Consider the following 17,839-nt stretch of genomic DNA (forward strand, 5'->3'; position numbering starts at 1 on the left):
GTATAAAATGTGCCGCTAATAGAAGACCCAAAATAGACTACAAAAAAAACTCCACAAAATTATACCTCTATTTGCTGGGGTGCTGAAGCAATTTTTCTCCCATTTTTATCCACAACAACAGCTGATACAGTGGTCTGACCGATGGCAACACCTTTCACCAAGAAAACAGCAGTATCGCTTTCTGTGGACTCCACTAATGGTCTGCAGAGGAGACATTCAGAAACAAAAAAATAAAGCCTTAGATCCCCTTTCACTCTAAAGGTAAAACACATTTTCTACTACTTACTTCAGAGAGACTATTGCAGAAGCTGTCTTGAGTTTAAGATTCATGAATTGGAAATAGCTGGCAGGGAATGGCTTCCTATTATCATCCAAGACTCTGACATAAGCTCTCACAGATTTGCCAATCTCCACCTGTAAGAGATGAAAAGCATCCATTAGCAGCAAAATAATTCTGGTTCACAGGAAGGGTAAACCTAATGATGAGTGTTAAAGACAAGCTGACTTTCAGTGGAATTTGAAAGGGAAGTGCTCAAAGACAATAACCATATTTAGTGCTTATAAGTCACTGAAGCATTGCAGGGATGTGTGATACTGAGAGATTTTTATAGTCAAGTAGTGCTTAGACCCCTCCAGGATGAAGGGCTGAGGCAGGACACTGACCTTGTCAACCACTCTTACATAAACCTCCAAGATGTCAGAAACATGTACAGTTGCTTTGGCGGGTGCGGGAAAAGCCAGGCAAAGGTCATGAACCATCACCTTAACCATGCCTGGAAGGATGGGAGAGACCTGGGCAAACAGCAAATGAAACAATTACATTTCAATACACTTTTTTGAAATTCTACATTTCGTAACGTGTGCAGTCTACTATAGATAGACACAGTTAAGATGTTCCTTCTTACCTGAGCGGTGCCCTGAGCCTCCTGGAATACCACATTTACCATCCCTTTAATGCTGGTATTGACAAAGAAGTGCCCTGAACCCTCTCGCAGAGCCAGATTCACCTACAAAACAAAACTGGAGTGAGCAGTCTGCAGTGAAAATGAATCACAAAAATGATTCAGAAGACCATCTGTGTTCACAGTTGTTTTTCTGACAGGCAACTGGCCTTGCATGTTACATAAAAGGGGACAGATAACCACCTCTTTAAAATCCTCTAACACAGGTCACCAACAGTTATTTAACCCCCTACACCTACTTAACCCTGCTCCCATGTCACACATGATTAAGAGGGGAATGCTTACTGAGTAAACGGGGCAAAGGGTACACATTACAACTACGTGTGGTGATAAGCACCATCTGAATAATTCAGCAGTTACCTGAGGGAGTAAATCACATTTCTGCCCTGCTGAGGTGAAATGGTGAAAAGATCAAATCACATCCCTCATAATAAACATTAAATATACATTTTGGTAAAACAAGCCATGAGAAGTCAGTGAGAGTGTTGATGTCCAGACTTAGGGGGGTAAAAAGTAAATGTACTGATGTGTCTGTCCACTGGAACAGTAATCCCATAACTTACTCGCACATCCGGGTGGTTGTATATGGTCACTATGTCAGGAGAAATCTTCACATCTTCAACCAGCAGAAGCTCCAGTGTGGCTGAGACAGGAGTCATGGGGTCATACTTAGGAGGACAGAGGCAGAAGAAGGGGAAGACAAGTTCAAGTATGATGACTGAGGCTATTAAATGTATGATGTAAATATACAACAACAAAATTAAAGCTTTCCACACATTCATTATATGCAAAAATAGATTTTTCCTCTCCTGTACAGAAACTGAGTTACAGATGTATTTAACAGGACAACATGGCTGTTTAAAAAAAACAAAAAACAACTCAGCTGATGAAGTCCTGTTCACTAGAAAAGCGTTTACAAAACAAAACGTAAACTCACTGAGATGAATCTCTTTTGCAAAAGAGACCTTATTACAAAAACAATCCATATATCTTGAATAATACTTTAGTTAACCACTTCTACTTTTTAAGAGGAAGCGAGAAGCTGTTTTGCATGACTTGCTAGCGGAGCAACTATTTTGACTTACTGGACTGGGGACTTTGGCTGCAGCCAGGTGTGAAACCTGGTAACCGAGAGCTGTTGCTGTGATGGCAGCAATGCCTGTTTGCTGGTGGACAAGAACTTCCTGCCGTCCTATCACAGATCATAAAAAGAAGTAAAAAGTAAATACATGAAATCAATGCATTTTTCATTTTGTAACTTATGAATAATATCGTAGATAAAAACAAAAACAATCTATTCCTGGAGATACTTAAACTGATAACTGACCATTCCATTCAAATGCCCTGAGATTAAATTTTTCTCCTGTTTTTCTTTCATAAATTTAAAGTTCAAATGATATAAAATGATATGATCTTTTACCGTGAAGTTTCATCTGTTTGTTGCCCTCCCTGAGCAACTGAAGCTTCATTGGCATAGTAGGTTCAATACTGGCCAGCGATACCTTTGTGGATTCCCACAGCATGCTCAGAGAGCTAAAGTTGTCAAACTTCCTCCCTTGATGATCAAAAGCAGCCAAATCCAAAACAGGGTTGCGGTAATTTGAAACAGGCACCTAGAAGATCATTGTTTATATGATGAATGTGCTTTTCAAACAGTTTAATTCCATTACACAAAAACAAAACACCAAGATCTTGGACTTCTTTTTGTTAACAAATATAATTAGCTATTTTCCAGCGCCCCTTCATACAAATCAAATTTCAGAAGATCATATTAAAAGAAAGAAATAAATCATAAACTTGACATTTCTTCAGCTGGTGTTGAAAATCAATGGATAAAAAATTAAATGAAAGAAGTAGCAGTATAAAAATCAATCTACACATCTAAACACAGCAAAGGAGTCTATTAAACAGTGACCACATGCATACCACTTGTTTATTCTGCTGCAGCAGCGGACAGGTCAGGTCTAGCTGTGGGCTCGTATACACGGGCACCAGAGTAAGGCGGGATGGAGGAGCACAAACGAACTTGACGACTGCTGGCTCTACAGCGGGATAAGGATTGGTCACACTGGCTTTGTTCCCCACCATCACCTCCAGAACCTGGAAATAACATTTAAATTCAGTTGAAAGATAAACAGCTGTACTTTTACAATGGTTGTAAAAAAATCAAAGTAATTTATTAAGGACACCCTTGAGTTATGCTAATCGCAATGGCAATAAAACGAATACGATTTATGATTTTAGCTATGACTTCAAACCACGATATTCATTTTAGAAACACACAATATTTTAGTTAGCGTTGGGAATGGTAAATACAAGATATACAATTACACTTAAGGTCCTACCTGCTCTCCCAGGGCTCTGCAGGTTGCCCTGACCAAACGCTGATTATAGTTGTGAGACAAGGGACTAATCAGGGTAAGACTCAGGCTGGCCTCATCTTCAGCACTCAAGTTGCAGAAAAACTTTGAGGGCTCTAAGACCCAAGGCCGCGGCCCACCCTCAAACAGCATGTCTTTTGATGATCCCAGTGTCACCACAGCAACAGATACAGGGTCAATCGCCTGCCAGAATAACATTCAACTGTTAAGAAGAACTTGGCTATGGAAATGTTAATACAAGCATTACACAGCAGAGAAATAAAACTGGGTCAAACTTTAGCTGCTAAGGCAAAACAAGCGAAGAAACTCCACAAACATGTCTGCAGTATTTTGAAAAACACAAATCAGTGCCATGTGAGGCATTAAACAACGCCGTATGCTACTGACAGCTCGATTGTAATGTGCAAAAAAAACGACAGTATGTATGTTGTTCACAAAAATGACTAAATATTTTAGCAGAGAAGATGTGACATGTCAAACTGTTGCATCCAGTCACTGTACTGCAATAGCTGTCAGTTTTATTCCTTTGTCTTACAGTGTTTGTGTATTTAAAAAACAAACAACAAAAAACAAACAAAAAACCACAAACACCTGTGTCCCCTGTGTATAACGAAATACTAAAATTCCCAACGAAAACCAATGAGAAGTAAAATATAATACTCGCCAATCGTTGCATTTCTGTAGGGTTAGTCTGCATTCACTAATCTGCATGAATGTGCTTCAGTGAATCTGTTTTCTTATAAGATCCATGCTTATTGGCAGTTTACTGCAATTTTCTTTTCTTCTTTCACCTCAAAGTCCAGCTTAATATATTATTTATTTATTTACTACAAGGTACTTAGCAACTGAAATAGCAGCTCAGCCACACTTTATGTATGGTATCATTTATTAAAGGAAGATGGGTGTGTCTTTGTTTGCTTGCACAACCCAAAATGCCACAAACAGAATCCAATTCAGTAGAAAACACTGAGATATATAAGTATTTGTGTATTTCAGTGTATCTCAGACATACACGCACTCACACAAAAAAAAAAAAAAGAACATAACTAAAAATGTCCCAAAAATGAAATCAGTAATTGGACATGAATCCTGGAAGCCTTAAGAAAAAGATATTATGTACAAATGCCTCATCCATCGTGATGAGCCAAGTCCTGAAAAGGACATGACCTTTAGACTCACTCTGAGAGGAAGATAGGCAGCAATGGTGATCTTGGCACTGAGATGAACATTGCCGTGAGTGTAGCTGACACTAAGCACGGTATACCCAGGAGCCAAAGCTTTGGCTCTCACTCCACTGCAGTGGTCCTGGCCTGCAGTTAGCCTCCCTGTGAATCAGGTAAAATGGGGTTGGAGAAAGTCATAGTACATGATAATCTGATATGACAATGTATTAAAAAAAACAAAAAAACAAAACTCACACTCTACAAGGTTTAATTATACATTCGTTTAATTGTAAGTAAAACAATTCCATAACGGAAAACTAAAGATTTTTGGAAAGATGTAGAATATAATAAATACTGTGATGAAATCTAAAATGTTTTCTTCTCATTCTAGTGTTTGTTTCTACTTGAAATCAACAATGGGCGCCACCAGTAGACCCACCAGTAGTCCACCCCCCCAAAAAAGCAGGCAATGTGGGGCCCACATTGGATTGACACTAAACATAATAATCAATCCCTCACTCGACAGAATGAGCCTCATTTGTTTGGTAGCCATTACCAATCGTCTATCTAAAAAGGACAGTGAAATAAAACCACACTATGCATTACTATTAAACCAGCTCATACTGCTTACATTTTTGCATCTTCTTTTTTTTAATTTAATGCATCTTCACAGTCCAGTCGAGGCGGACAGACAAACAGGACTCACCGTCTAGTATTTCAAAGATGCCATAGTTCTCCTGTTCAACCACCAGGTCAAAATGGGAACAGTCACTTAACATGACCCGCTCTTTTTCCCCCTCTTCAAGCAGACCAAAAATCCTGAGAGGCAGATCCAGTATGAGGCCCAACCTGGCTTCTACTGGGCAAGGAGCAAAGTCCATTGCTACAGGCTCAACAACATACACCTGGAAGAAAGCATGATCCAGGACACGGTGAAGAGTGTTACTGAAAAGTGATTAATGCACTTTTGCCCTTAACCTCCTAAGACCCAAACTCTTTCATGGCATGCATTTTTATTTTCTCTTTGCTATTTGGGCTGATTGGGACCTAATGAATGTAAAAACAAAGAATTTTCTTTTTACCTGATATACACTTACAAGGACAATACATTACCACTGTTCTATCAAATTTAAAACGAGTCCATTTAGTATTGTGCTCTAGACAACCCAAAATGTGATGTCCACATATGTGGACGCCAGGTCCTATGAGGTTAAAGTTGGAAGAATCAATGACATCTCATACAATGAGATATAAATATCTCATTTAAAATCGGTGTTGTGTTTACTTACCTTCATTTGGCCAAAGTGTAGTGGGTTACGTAGATCATGAGCATAAATTACACTGACGCCTATGTCACTAACTGTGGTCATCACCCCTTTCACAGTCACTGTGGCAACAGCTGCATTTGAGGAAGTCCAGCTGAAATTTCCACTACCTCCTGTTGCCTGAAAAGCACCAAAGAACAGGTGTCTTTTTTTTTTCCTTTTTCTTTTTTTTTTAAATAAAAATGACATCAAATTTTTGGATCTGACAGTTAGACTTGGTGGTAACAAAGCTTGATCTATGGTGTTTCACAGAATATGAAGGAATGCAAATGCTAAAGCAATTTATACAGGATGTTAAGTTTAAATTGCCTGCCCCATAACAGAAGTCACTTAAATAAGGAATGATTACCTTTATTGTGTACTGATAAGCTCCAACTTTGGGCTGCCATGGAAATGTGAGAATACTGGGACTAAGAACTATGGGGTTATAGATTTCCACATCCTGTTCATTGTGGACTGGGTTGGCGAGAGGATGGACATTTCCACTCTGAAAGAGAACAGATAGCACAGGAAATGATCGAGCCCTCTCGACTGAAGCGGAAGAACGTGTCAGTAGGTTGTAGCAATAATAATAAATCCAGGGTCAAAGCTGCATCTAAACTTACTTTATCCACGACAGCTTTTAAGGTTGCATCAATAAGTGTCAGGCCTTCCTTGAGTGCTCTGACATGGTGATATGATCCATTCAAAGAAGACTCCAGGATTTCAAAATACTCCAAAGGGAAAGTAGTGTCAATATGGACATTCTGCAAAATAAAAAAAATAAACCACACACAGATTTATAAAACACTGCCTATATATTGATTTTTATCTGCAACTAGTACACTGCAAATGATTTAATGGAAGCACTTACATCAGATAGGTAAATTTTGTTGCTAGATTTGTCAAATACTTCAATGTGGATATCATACACTCTTCCAGTTTCAAGAATCCAACTATCTCCTGGGTGAATTTTAAAACCTAAACAAATTGCAGACAAAATATTGGTCAACTTAATCTAAAACACACACAACTTTTTTTTAAATTAGACTTTCAGTGAAGAAAAAGAAACAGACCTAAATAGCCTGGTTCAACAACATATAGGGTGCTATTGGGTAGGCGAGACACTCCTTGCATCCGAAGGCCTGAGAAGATACTGTTAAGGAAAATTTAAATGATAGACTCCTCTTAATAAAGAAAAAAACAAACAAAAACTGAATCATTTCAGTTAATTGACAAATAACAGAATACACATGTTGTAGTAAACATTAGATTAAACAGTACTATGCAAAAGTCTTGAGGTACCACTCAGTTCTTTATATTATGCTTCAAAAGAGTCAGACTTTCTTGTAACTGTTTTTCAAGTGATCTTGAGCAATAGTTCTCCAGGCTTCCTGAAGATCTTTTCTTTGGAAACTTTTGTGAAGTCCCTTAACATCAATTCAAGGATAAAAAAGGAACCCAACTCAATGGATGAAGCAATGTTGTGTCTACACAGACAGTTTAGCAAAGAAACCAATTTTATAATACATCTGTGTGCACTTTGCTACCAATTTGATGGCATTTGTTCAGTTTAATATATGAAAAATTCCAAAAACAACACATACTCCAAAATCCACTGTAACAGGTGTGGTGCCTACATTTCAGCCAGTGATGTTTGAGATCCTGTCAAATTTGATGGACAAATGAACACAGAAAAGTGCCATCAGATTTTGATCCACCATCTGGAAAGTGTGCGATAGGCAGTGGCTTTATTTTTCAACTTGACAATGATCACAAACACACTGCCAATGCAGTAAAAGCATACTGAAACAGAAATAGCACACAATGGAACACTATTAGTCATGGATTGGCCTCCTCAGAGCTTAGACTTCAACATTATTGAAGCAGAGTGGGATCATATTTACAGAATACAAAAGAAAAGTAATCCAACATCCAAAGAAGAGCTTTGGATGTCCTTCAAGAAGCCTAGAGAACTATTATTGATTTAACTACTTAAATTACAAGAACACTTGCCAAAGAGATTCAGGCTGGGTTGAAGAATAGAGTTGATCATACTAAATATTGATCTTCAAGCTCACTAGAATTATACCAACTTTATTTTTGTTTTATATACTGCATTTCCATTTATGTTTGTACATGTTTAATCATTCCGTTCATAAACGATTTTCCTAGTAAAATATCAACAAATGAAAGGTGCTCAAGACTTTTGCACAGCACTAGACCAGAACAGTAACTGCTCAATAGAGGTGCAATAGGTCAGAAGGATACTCTTATGATCCAGCACCACATTGATGTGTCCCAGCTGAACTGCTGTAACAGTGGAGGTTCTTGGATCCAGACTGGCCACAGCAACATCTGGGTTTCCATTAGTACCAACAACACTGTTCTGAAGGTGCAGCTCATACTGATCACAAGGCATAGAGAGCTCTAGACAAACAAAGAGAAATTAGCTGAAAGGTTGGCATTTATGTACCATGCAGAGCTGCTCCTCTCATCTGTGACATCAATGACTCGACTACATTTTCACTTCATATATTAGCAACACTCATGCAAACTCATGTAGTACTACTGAATGTCTTTGCATACAGCTTCAGGAAATGTACATCAAGTTAAGTAAACATTGAATGAAGAACTTCACTCCTCATTAAACAGAGTCAGACCTGTTATCGTTCCCTGTCTTATCTTCAAGACTCTGTATCTGATCGAAGTTCCGGCCAGCAAGTAGATATCGTGTGCGGGGCTCAGCAGGATGTTCTCTAAGATCAGCAGCCTTACCTCTGCAGCACCCACATCCTGTGGCATGGATACCATGGTTACACAACACAACACAGCTTCAGCTTCCCGCCTTTTCAAACCAGATCAAACGGACTGCAGTTTTATAAATGCTGATATGAATTCAAACTACAAGTGCCCAACAGCCATTTTCGCAGATTTTCTATACTACCAAAAATAACTTTCCTTTGTTACATATGGACTTAATTGGACATTTATTCAGAATACAAGTGCATCAGATGAAAACAAAATGCCATCTTAACAAAAAAACCAACCAACCAACCAACAAAAAAAAAAAATTAAAAAAAAAAAAAAAAAGTTGACAAGACAGAAGCACAATTTAACTGTCACAGTAGCCTTGACATCCTAAAGTACTGCTGCTATGTAATATTTTGCTATTTTTAGATGTCTTCGTCTCCAAACTAAGTTATTACTCAAAATGGGCCAAATTTTACCAGAACTCTGACTTCTTTTTACCGTCCAATAATAAATACATAAATAAATAAACAAACAATATCATTATAACAATAAAAGGGAAATATTTCTACTCTCTACTGGTGACAACAGCAAATAAAATGTCCTTTGCACCATCTTACCTTATAAAGAGGTTCTTGTATTTTTGCCTTCAACTTTGCATGTCCCGTTTTCAGGCCTGATACTAAAATAATATCACCCTGTTTCCCAACACGTTCCATTTCAGATATGTATCCAGGAGGGGTGTATGTGGACTCTGAAAATTTAAGTACCCTTGAACACAGAAAAGAAATCAGAAATACATTACTCAAGTCAGTGTAGTTACATTTTTGGCACAGCGCAGAATGGACCACCAACACCAAATCAAGAGATTAATACCATAAGAAGTGTTTAATCTTTACTATCAAACAACTATTAAACAGCAGAACATACGTACTTCTTCAATACCCCTCTATCCATAGCTGCTATAGTTTACATATGAGGCTACACCGTAAGCTGCGATCCTTCTGTATTATATTTAACCTCGAGATAAATGGGTTTTTACGGGACGTAAAAATATAAAATTAAAATACCGCACAGGGAAATCCAACAGGATTGTTCAATAAGCTGTTTATGATTACACTAGCAGTCAGTTTGCTAGATAACTTTTTTTTATTTTTAGTTTACCATCAATAAATCACGTAGTTCAAGACAGCCTTAAAGTAATAACACACGCAAACCTACCGTAATGAATTGTAAGAGTCAGAGAATCCATTCACATCTTTCACTAAGGTCCAGTCAAACACTAGACCTGCAAGGGTGCTGAAGGTGTTTCCTGAAATAAAGCAAAATATTTATTTAAGTCACCAAATAAAACATGGCTGTGTGAGACTTGGTGAGAATTATCTGCAATGAAATTCTAACTTGTGGTTTAAGGCCAAAGTCATTAGTGGCTGTATCTAATTTTTTTCCTTCTTCTTTTAGCTGTTGCCTTTAGGGGTTGCCACAGTTGATCATCTGCCTACATCTCACCCTGTCCCTAGCACCCTCTCCTTTGACACCAACCCTCTGCATTCCCTCCTCCTCTGCATCCATGAATCTTCTTTGTGGTCCATGTCTTTTCCTTTTGCCTGGCATCGCCATGTATAACATCCTTTTTTCAATATATCCTCTATCTATTTAAATAAAACTTAAAACTGATCCCTCCCTTGAACACGGTCCAAGCAGTCTTAGCCTTAGCCTCGCTATCATTGTCTCCAAACTACTACTAATCAATTGTCTGTCTTTAATAAGCAGGTGAAATAGGTGAAAGAAAACCAAAAATGAACCTCATTACAAGATGCATACAGACCCTTTAGATTCCTTAGATGGTGTATACTTCAAAAATAAATAAATGTAAAAAACAAAAACAAAAATTGCATAACACCCATAACACTAGACCCTCGAGCCACCATCAGAAAGAATCAGGCTGTAGCTACAGCTCATTAAACTAAGTGTGCCAGGCCTAAATGGAACCAGTCGAACAGAACAAAAAGCCACCTCACAGCAGCAGCCTGAAGGGGAAAGAAAACACTACCTTGAGCCAGCTCACTCATTACTCTGAACACTCAGAGCACAACATAAACACTGTGGACTCCTTACAGCTTAAGAACTGAGTAATAATACAATATGAGGAACTATTTACCTTACCAATAACACCAATAGGCTAAAATTAGAATAGCACTCTCCAATAAGAAGCCATTTTAATGTCACCTTCAGAGTCCAGTGCATGAATCCTGAGTGCCAGTGGTGAATCCTCAAGATGTAGCTCTCTGGTGGTGGACACTATCTGGATTTCACTGATGATGTCGACAATAGCATCGCAACGCAGCACCTGTCCTGTAACTGCAAACAGAAGGCAAGACTATTAAGTACGTAGGGATGTTTTCTCCAAATTGAATCAAATGCATTTCAAGATTTGATTTGACATGCAAAGCTTGAAATCTACTTCCTCACTAAAACATTTTATCGCGACTGTATGGAAATGAGAGTGGAGAGCAGCAGCTCTAAAGCTTCCTTTATTCCTTGTAGTATGCAGAGTTATCAGTCAAGTCAAATGTTGTGGCTTTTTTGGTTAGTGGGCATGAAAGAGTGAGCGAAAAGGCTATATTAAATTAGGCTTTTAGAAACCTAAAACTGCTCAGTTATTGTGAAAAAATAGATTTATTTATTTTGTTTGAAACATTTCAGATGTATGTGGCAGGGTAACCATGTCACAGCAATGACACAGGGTCTCAGGCAACAGATGACAGCTTATTTCACAACTGCAAAGAAGGAAGGATGGAGAAAATGTGTTGTGCAACAATGATTTGTATGAAGCTAACCATTAGATATTATTTGGATCGATTATAAAGTAATGATCTAACCCTAAAGAGACAATAAGAGATCCAGGGGGGGCATTGATAAGAATGAAGTTGTAAAAATTAAACCGCAAAAATGTGCGGTTGTAAGCCCATAAAAAGTGAGATAAAGAACCCTCTGTCAATACAAAAAAAACCTAGACAACATGCCACCACATTGTAAATATCAAGAATTTCTAGGCTGTTTGAGTTCTGTTATCTAATTTGAATTAAACTACGGGGAACTGTGAAGCCCATTTTTAAACATGGGGCAACATAACTTTGCAGTCATTACTCAGTCCTATTATTCTGACATAGCTGATTTTCCCAATCTAGTGCTCAGTTTGAAATTCAAACAGAGCATCAGAATGAGGAAGAAAGGTGATTTAAGTGACTTTGAATGTGGCATGGTTGTTTTTGCCAGATGGACTTGTCTGAGTATTTCTGAAACTGCTGATCTACCAGGTTTTTTCAGAGAAATTCACAGTGGTGTCTGCAGAGTGCACAAATACTTCTTTGCAGACAGGCTTAGAAAGGAGATGTGTCTGCTTGGATCAGGAATAGAGTAAGAGAATCAGACGAACGTCTTCATCATACTGCAAATTAAAAACAGAGCCGCTGAGGTTAATTACGTTCCCATTTCTCTCACTTAGTTCTCCATTTTCCAAAACAGTCTTTTGAGACACATGCTTGTTCTTGCACTGGTCTAATAAAGTGACTACATACACCTCAGACTTCTGGTGTTTTCAAAAATATTTAAATATTACAAGCAAAATTGCAGCCATTGCACCTGTCATGACTATATCTCTTAAGTGTTGTACTTCATTTCCACCTTAAGCTGTCATTTCTACTTAATAGCATCTTTTTTAAGCTGAATTGCACACTGTAATTATACAGCATGCAATTTTTTTCCCCTGATGGAAGCTGCATGATCATGAACATTTCTCTACATCTTTATGCAACAGTGTGGAGAGTTATTAAACCATAACACAATACATTCTTTAATCTGACGGCCTGGTTGACAATCTGACTATCTGCATCAATTTCCAATGGCAGTTGATTTAAGGCTACTGCTGTTCTTACCAACATCTTCAGCTAGGATAATACTGGTCAGTCGGGACGGCTGTGTTGAAAGAGCCTGGAGAACAGCTTTCCGGGAGCAACCCCTGATGTGGTCCTCATCCACAGCCTGGATGCTTGCGACCTCTGGTCTGGTGGAGGACCTGAAGAACAAGGACAGCGATAAGTCGTATACACTCCCTGGTTATTTTATAACGTACTGTTGTTATAAAATTCTGCTTTGCTCTACTGTAAATTATACTTTTACAAAGCTTTAACATTTTATTTATTTTTTTTGTTCATGTACTTGGGTAATATATCAGAAACAATTGCAATGTAGCTTAGTAAACCACCAGGACCACCCACTATGAACTCCTTAGTCAACAACACTGTCACCTTTTGACATCAAGACAAACTAAGATTATATATAGCAGTTAACTTATATTAGCTTTAATTTGGATTAAAAGATTAACTCAAAAACTAACAAATGACACTGGAAAGCCATGTTAAACCTAAAAAGTTTAGCCTCTTTGTGGTCCTCATTATGGCCTCAAATGTACACACAGTGCATACAGTAGAGATTGCCATGTGGCCTCATATGCACCACACACCTCGACACCCCCTTCGGCTACGAGTTTCCAGTTTTTCTACTCACCATCTGTAGCAGCCTTCAGTTGTTTCCAGTGTGAAGTTAATTCTTGTACTTCTGGCAAGCGGAAGCAACACTTTGGGAATATTGAGCTTGGAGGAACACTTAACCTGATAAGCGGTTAATAATAATAGCAACACCAACAGTAATAATGTCAGCGCTTTCATTTCCGATTCACAAGTGATTTACCAACGGTCGAATGAATGAACGCTAAGTTTCCGTCCTAGCTAAACTTCCTCCGTCTCATTAAGTTGGCTATTTCCGCAGTAGTTTTGGACTTATGGCTCTGAGACAGGCGGTTAGGTGAGCTAGCATTGCCAACACTGAAGCTATTTCTCAATCAAACACACGCTGCCTTCCTCACAGTTTCAGTTCGTATCAGTTGTTAACGGAGAGCTGCCGCATGACGATAAGAACTACTAAGTCCTCCTCGGTGCTCTATTCGACTCCTCAGCCTTTTTTATATTCCAAGGTTCTTCGAGACACAAAGCAACTATTTATATGAAATTTACTCTTTCACAGTCAGCAGACGATAGCTTAAAATACGCATGTTTCGTACAATACCCGCCATTAGCAATAATTGGACTTCCAGTGAGCATGCCGGGAGTGAGGAAACGTCATAACAAAGGAGGGAGGGGGAGAGTGGGTGAATTCGTTCTTAAAGGTATACTGTCAATTCAATATAATTCAAATGACAAGTTTAATATACTAGGATATATTGGGGACAGCTGTTCATCTACACGTTGATGCAAATATCTAATCAGCCAATCACATGGCAGCAGGTCGGTGAAGTTAAACAACCTGATGAAGCATCAGGACAGGGAAGAAACGTTGTTTATGTGACTTTGAAAGTGGTTGTTGGTGCCAGATGGACTGGTCTAAGTATTTTCCCTCACAACCAATGTCTGAGGTTTACACAGAATAGTCAAAAAAATATATATATAGAAAATATCTGGGGAGCATCAATGACCAGACTGCTTCAAGCTGATAAGACGGCAACAGTAACTCAAATAATCACTTGGTTTGCAGAAGAACATCTCATTATACATTTACCTAACAAGTGAAAACTCCTGAGAGGAGATCCTGAAGGGGTTGGGGAAGGAGGAGAAAGGCATCCAGCATAAAAATCTGACAAATCAAACATGGAGAGCTACTAACTGTGGTGACCCCTTGTAATTAAGGCAGCAGCCAAAAGTAGCTTTATGCATAGGGACATCTCATCCTTAAAGCAGGTGAGCTACAACAAAAGCCATACTGGTTCCATTCCTGTCAGCTATGATCAGAAAACCCGATGCTACAATTTGCACAGACTCACCGAAGCTGAACAACAGAGATTGTCTGGATGCTATGGTCAGCATTTGGCATATACAGCATAAAAGCATGGATTCATCCTGCTGTATATCAGCCAGAGTTATTTGTAATCTCTGGCTCTCTTCCACAGTTTGATTTTGACCCATCTCTCTGCCATTGCACCCAACTTGGTTGTAGCAGATGACTGCCCCTCCCTGAGCGGGATTTTTTCTGAGGTTTCTTCCTGTTAAAAGGGAATTTTTCCTTCCCACTGTCGCCAAGTGCTTGCTGAAAGGGGTCCGTCGCGCTGTATAAATACAATGTAATTGAAATTAAAATCAGGGATTCAGAATGGTGGTGGTGGTGTAATGGTGTGAGAAATATTTTCTTGGCACACTTTTGGCCCCTTAGCAGAATATATAAAATGCCTTGACATGACTTTTGTTGATATATATATATATAATTTTTTTTTCTTCTGAAAATTGAGGAAAAAATGAATCTTCCCATTGAACGTTTTTTGTTATTTCCTTCCTCTTTGGAGTTAAAAGAGGACAGGACATATCAATGGAAATCCCAGGATGTCGTCTATTTAGTAAATCAGGACTTATAAGTCAAATGATATAGACCACAAACAAATCTCCATTACAGAACTGAACAGAATAGAACTAAACCTGAACTGAAATCATTTCAAGTAAATTCAGCTGAGCATAGTTTGAGCAACACCATAGAGTGCTGTTGTTGACAATACCTATCCCTTTATAACCACAGTATACCTTATATCTTATGATGACTGATTCCAGGACAACAGTGCACAATATCACAAGAGATCAGAAAGATCAAATCTTGAACATAATAGTTTCTTGAGCATAGCAGTAACTTAACTGCACTCAAAGGCCCTTCCCAGTCATTAACTAAAGTAAATAAACAGGAAATGTCTTTATTTTTAGTCTTTCTAAATTTCGCCAAATTTAGCATTACACCAAGCAAAAGGAGACAGTGATGCATAATCTTCAATGAGACTGGGATTGTCTATAGCTTATGTAGCCGTGTACCTCAAAACTACTAAAAATACTCTATTCATTTTGGGCATGTTATCTGAGAGCAGGAACTCCGAAAAACCCTTGGAGTTTAAGAGGACTGTAATTGAAATGAACTGTTAATTTTTGTTAATTTTTGTAACTTCTAGTTATTCAAATAACTATAAGTTACAAAAATAAATACACCAACCCAACTGTGATCCTGAAAAACATCCATCCAGCTGATAAATCAATAGATGGTTGGATTTCAGCTCTGTCAAAACATCTGACTGACTATAAATTGCATATGATTTAGAGGCTAGCTGCCATAAGTAACTGTTATAAAGAAAATTTGTACTTTATGACAGGTTTTTAAACCCATAGTCTATGATTCACACATCATGGCAGAAATCATTCACATCTGCTTATTACATTTATTTTATTGATGTATTTAAAGAAAATCTACCAATATTTGCTTGTTTGGGCCTCGAGTATTAATCATGAACATGCAATGCTCAACTTTTTACCCCTAGGTGTCACTGACAGCTACCTGTTTGTCATCAGGCATAGATAACAGTAACATAAAAAGTTCATTTTAAATTCCCTTGAAAGACTGCAGCATTTATCAAATGAACAATGATTTGAAGCCATATGAATAAAAATGAGCTGAATGGTGATGTGTTTGAAAGATTAATGCGTGAAAAAATCAAAGGCAATGCTCTAAAAATCTCAAATCTTATTTCCCCTTGTGTGTGAGATCATTTCTGGCATTAAAAATTGGTCCTGAGATAAAACATAAATTGTTAACAGACTGTTAATTATACACTGCGGATTCAACTGGCAGCAGCATTATTTCTGATCCGTCCTCCCGTCTCCTTTGAAGTTAATACAGCAATGCTCCTCCTGAATTGTTCATCTTCTAGACACATAGACACGATTTGATTAGCAGATGCACTGTGGTTTTGATATGTTTTACATAATGCTGCTTTGTGCCAAAGGTGACATATTGTTTTCGTCAGACAGCATTAACAAAAAAAGGTCCATCACTGTCTGGCGCTGTGTTACAGCAGATTTTAATATCACCAATGAAGTTGCATTCAAAATATATGATAGATGCAGCGTACGTTCACTCTATACAAGGAGCGTGAACTAAAGTGATGGCTGTTTCAACTCGTTTTGACTTTTTCAAGCTGTTTTGGGGTTGAAATAAAGTCACACATCTTTCTTTAGTGCAGTAATACCAGTTGAGAATGAAACCCGAGAAGAAAATAAAGCTTTCATTTACTTTGACAAGGCTGCACTGTGAAAGCTCCAGTAGCACATTTAGTTTCATCTTTGTACCCTGTCCATGGGCAGCTCACATATAATTGATGTTAGGAGTGAATGATGTAATGTCTGTGAACATGGAAAACAATACCTGAATGTCACGCTCTGTGAGTGCAGGAGGAGGCTAAAGACTACAAAACACAAAGCGGAGGACTGAGCTCATTCCAAGGCAAATGTGTTTGTACTCAATATGAGTAGTTTCTTGGTAATAGATAGATTTTTTATGTGATTTCTTCTCAAATAAATTCTCAAATAGATGGGAATATTTATGCAGAAGATTTAACTAACCATTATTTTTTAAGGGTTACCATTTCACTTTCCAATGTGTTGTAATGGGAAACCACTTAAAAATTAGGTAATGGTCATTCAAAGCTTTTCACCTACACTGTGAGTCCAAAATTATGTTGCAGCACTCATACGTTGTGCATTAAACATCTTCCTGCATCACAAATGCCTGCAGAACTTGGCAATCTTATGTATTGTCTCCTCATCTGGTATGCATCAGCAGTCACATCCTTCCTGGTTTTAAATCAGGAACCTTTCTTGGCCACCATGCTTGGCTTGGTCTAAACAAGTGGGTGCAGAAGGCCATAGCGATTACTTAAGCTCTTACTTATTGGCAATCTTCTCAAATGGTGGTTCTCCTTTCACCAGAAATGTAATAGGCTTTGGAGGGGTCACTTCTTCAAATAGCTTTGGAAGCAAAAACCTTAAAGGTCCCCTAGGTGTGAGGCGCAGTAAAAGCTGCTGTAGGTAGGCATAATAAAAGGTGTTACTATCCGGTGAAATAAGCCTTTGCCTCGGGGAACTTTCTTGGGTGTTCCAAGAAATGTAAAAAGGGACAGGGAGATGGGAGTGGTACAAATGATTACCATGGTACCACTCTGTGATAAGAGTATAGATGTCCACAGGGTTTGTTTTTTGGGGTTTTTTTTTACTCTGTGCAACGCTACATTAGGTGATGTTTTTATGAATTATAACAGAAGAAAAAATCTTTAAATATCGACATTTCCCTTGAGAAGTAAAACACCTTTTTACTTACAGATTAACATGGTCTACATAAAGTAAAACAGGCAGAACAGG

General features: G+C 38.2%; 1 protein-coding gene across 4 annotated transcripts in view; it reads right to left on the reverse strand.

Moving 5' to 3' along the window:
- Window positions 1-13,737, reverse strand: part of nup210 (nucleoporin 210) — a 31,905-nt gene extending 18,168 nt beyond the window's left edge. For all 4 annotated transcript variants that reach the window (XM_085259676.1, XM_085259675.1, XM_085259677.1 and 1 more), the window contains exons 1-23: window positions 13,131-13,737; window positions 12,500-12,639; window positions 10,791-10,922; window positions 9,783-9,873; window positions 9,182-9,332; window positions 8,474-8,606; window positions 8,082-8,240; window positions 6,887-6,955; window positions 6,685-6,791; window positions 6,437-6,577; window positions 6,181-6,318; window positions 5,796-5,951; window positions 5,213-5,411; window positions 4,523-4,668; window positions 3,308-3,526; window positions 2,889-3,062; window positions 2,383-2,575; window positions 2,048-2,154; window positions 1,526-1,630; window positions 906-1,007; window positions 664-792; window positions 287-414; window positions 66-201 (exon numbers count right to left, since the gene is read on the reverse strand). In XM_085259676.1, coding sequence (XP_085115802.1) covers window positions 66-201; window positions 287-414; window positions 664-792; window positions 906-1,007; window positions 1,526-1,630; window positions 2,048-2,154; window positions 2,383-2,575; window positions 2,889-3,062; window positions 3,308-3,526; window positions 4,523-4,668; window positions 5,213-5,411; window positions 5,796-5,951; window positions 6,181-6,318; window positions 6,437-6,577; window positions 6,685-6,791; window positions 6,887-6,955; window positions 8,082-8,240; window positions 8,474-8,606; window positions 9,182-9,332; window positions 9,783-9,873; window positions 10,791-10,922; window positions 12,500-12,639; window positions 13,131-13,291 — 3,216 coding nt within the window. In that variant the 5' untranslated portion in view covers window positions 13,292-13,737. The remainder of the gene's footprint in view (window positions 1-65; window positions 202-286; window positions 415-663; window positions 793-905; window positions 1,008-1,525; window positions 1,631-2,047; window positions 2,155-2,382; window positions 2,576-2,888; window positions 3,063-3,307; window positions 3,527-4,522; window positions 4,669-5,212; window positions 5,412-5,795; window positions 5,952-6,180; window positions 6,319-6,436; window positions 6,578-6,684; window positions 6,792-6,886; window positions 6,956-8,081; window positions 8,241-8,473; window positions 8,607-9,181; window positions 9,333-9,782; window positions 9,874-10,790; window positions 10,923-12,499; window positions 12,640-13,130) is intronic.
- Window positions 13,738-17,839: the final 4,102 nt, after the last annotated feature.

Source organism: Mchenga conophoros, linkage group LG20, assembly GCF_057382185.1.
Source record: "Mchenga conophoros isolate Kocher_MC1m ecotype Shallow Benthic linkage group LG20, M_conophoros_male_GT1.1, whole genome shotgun sequence".
Taxonomy (NCBI): Eukaryota; Metazoa; Chordata; class Actinopteri; order Cichliformes; family Cichlidae; genus Mchenga; species Mchenga conophoros.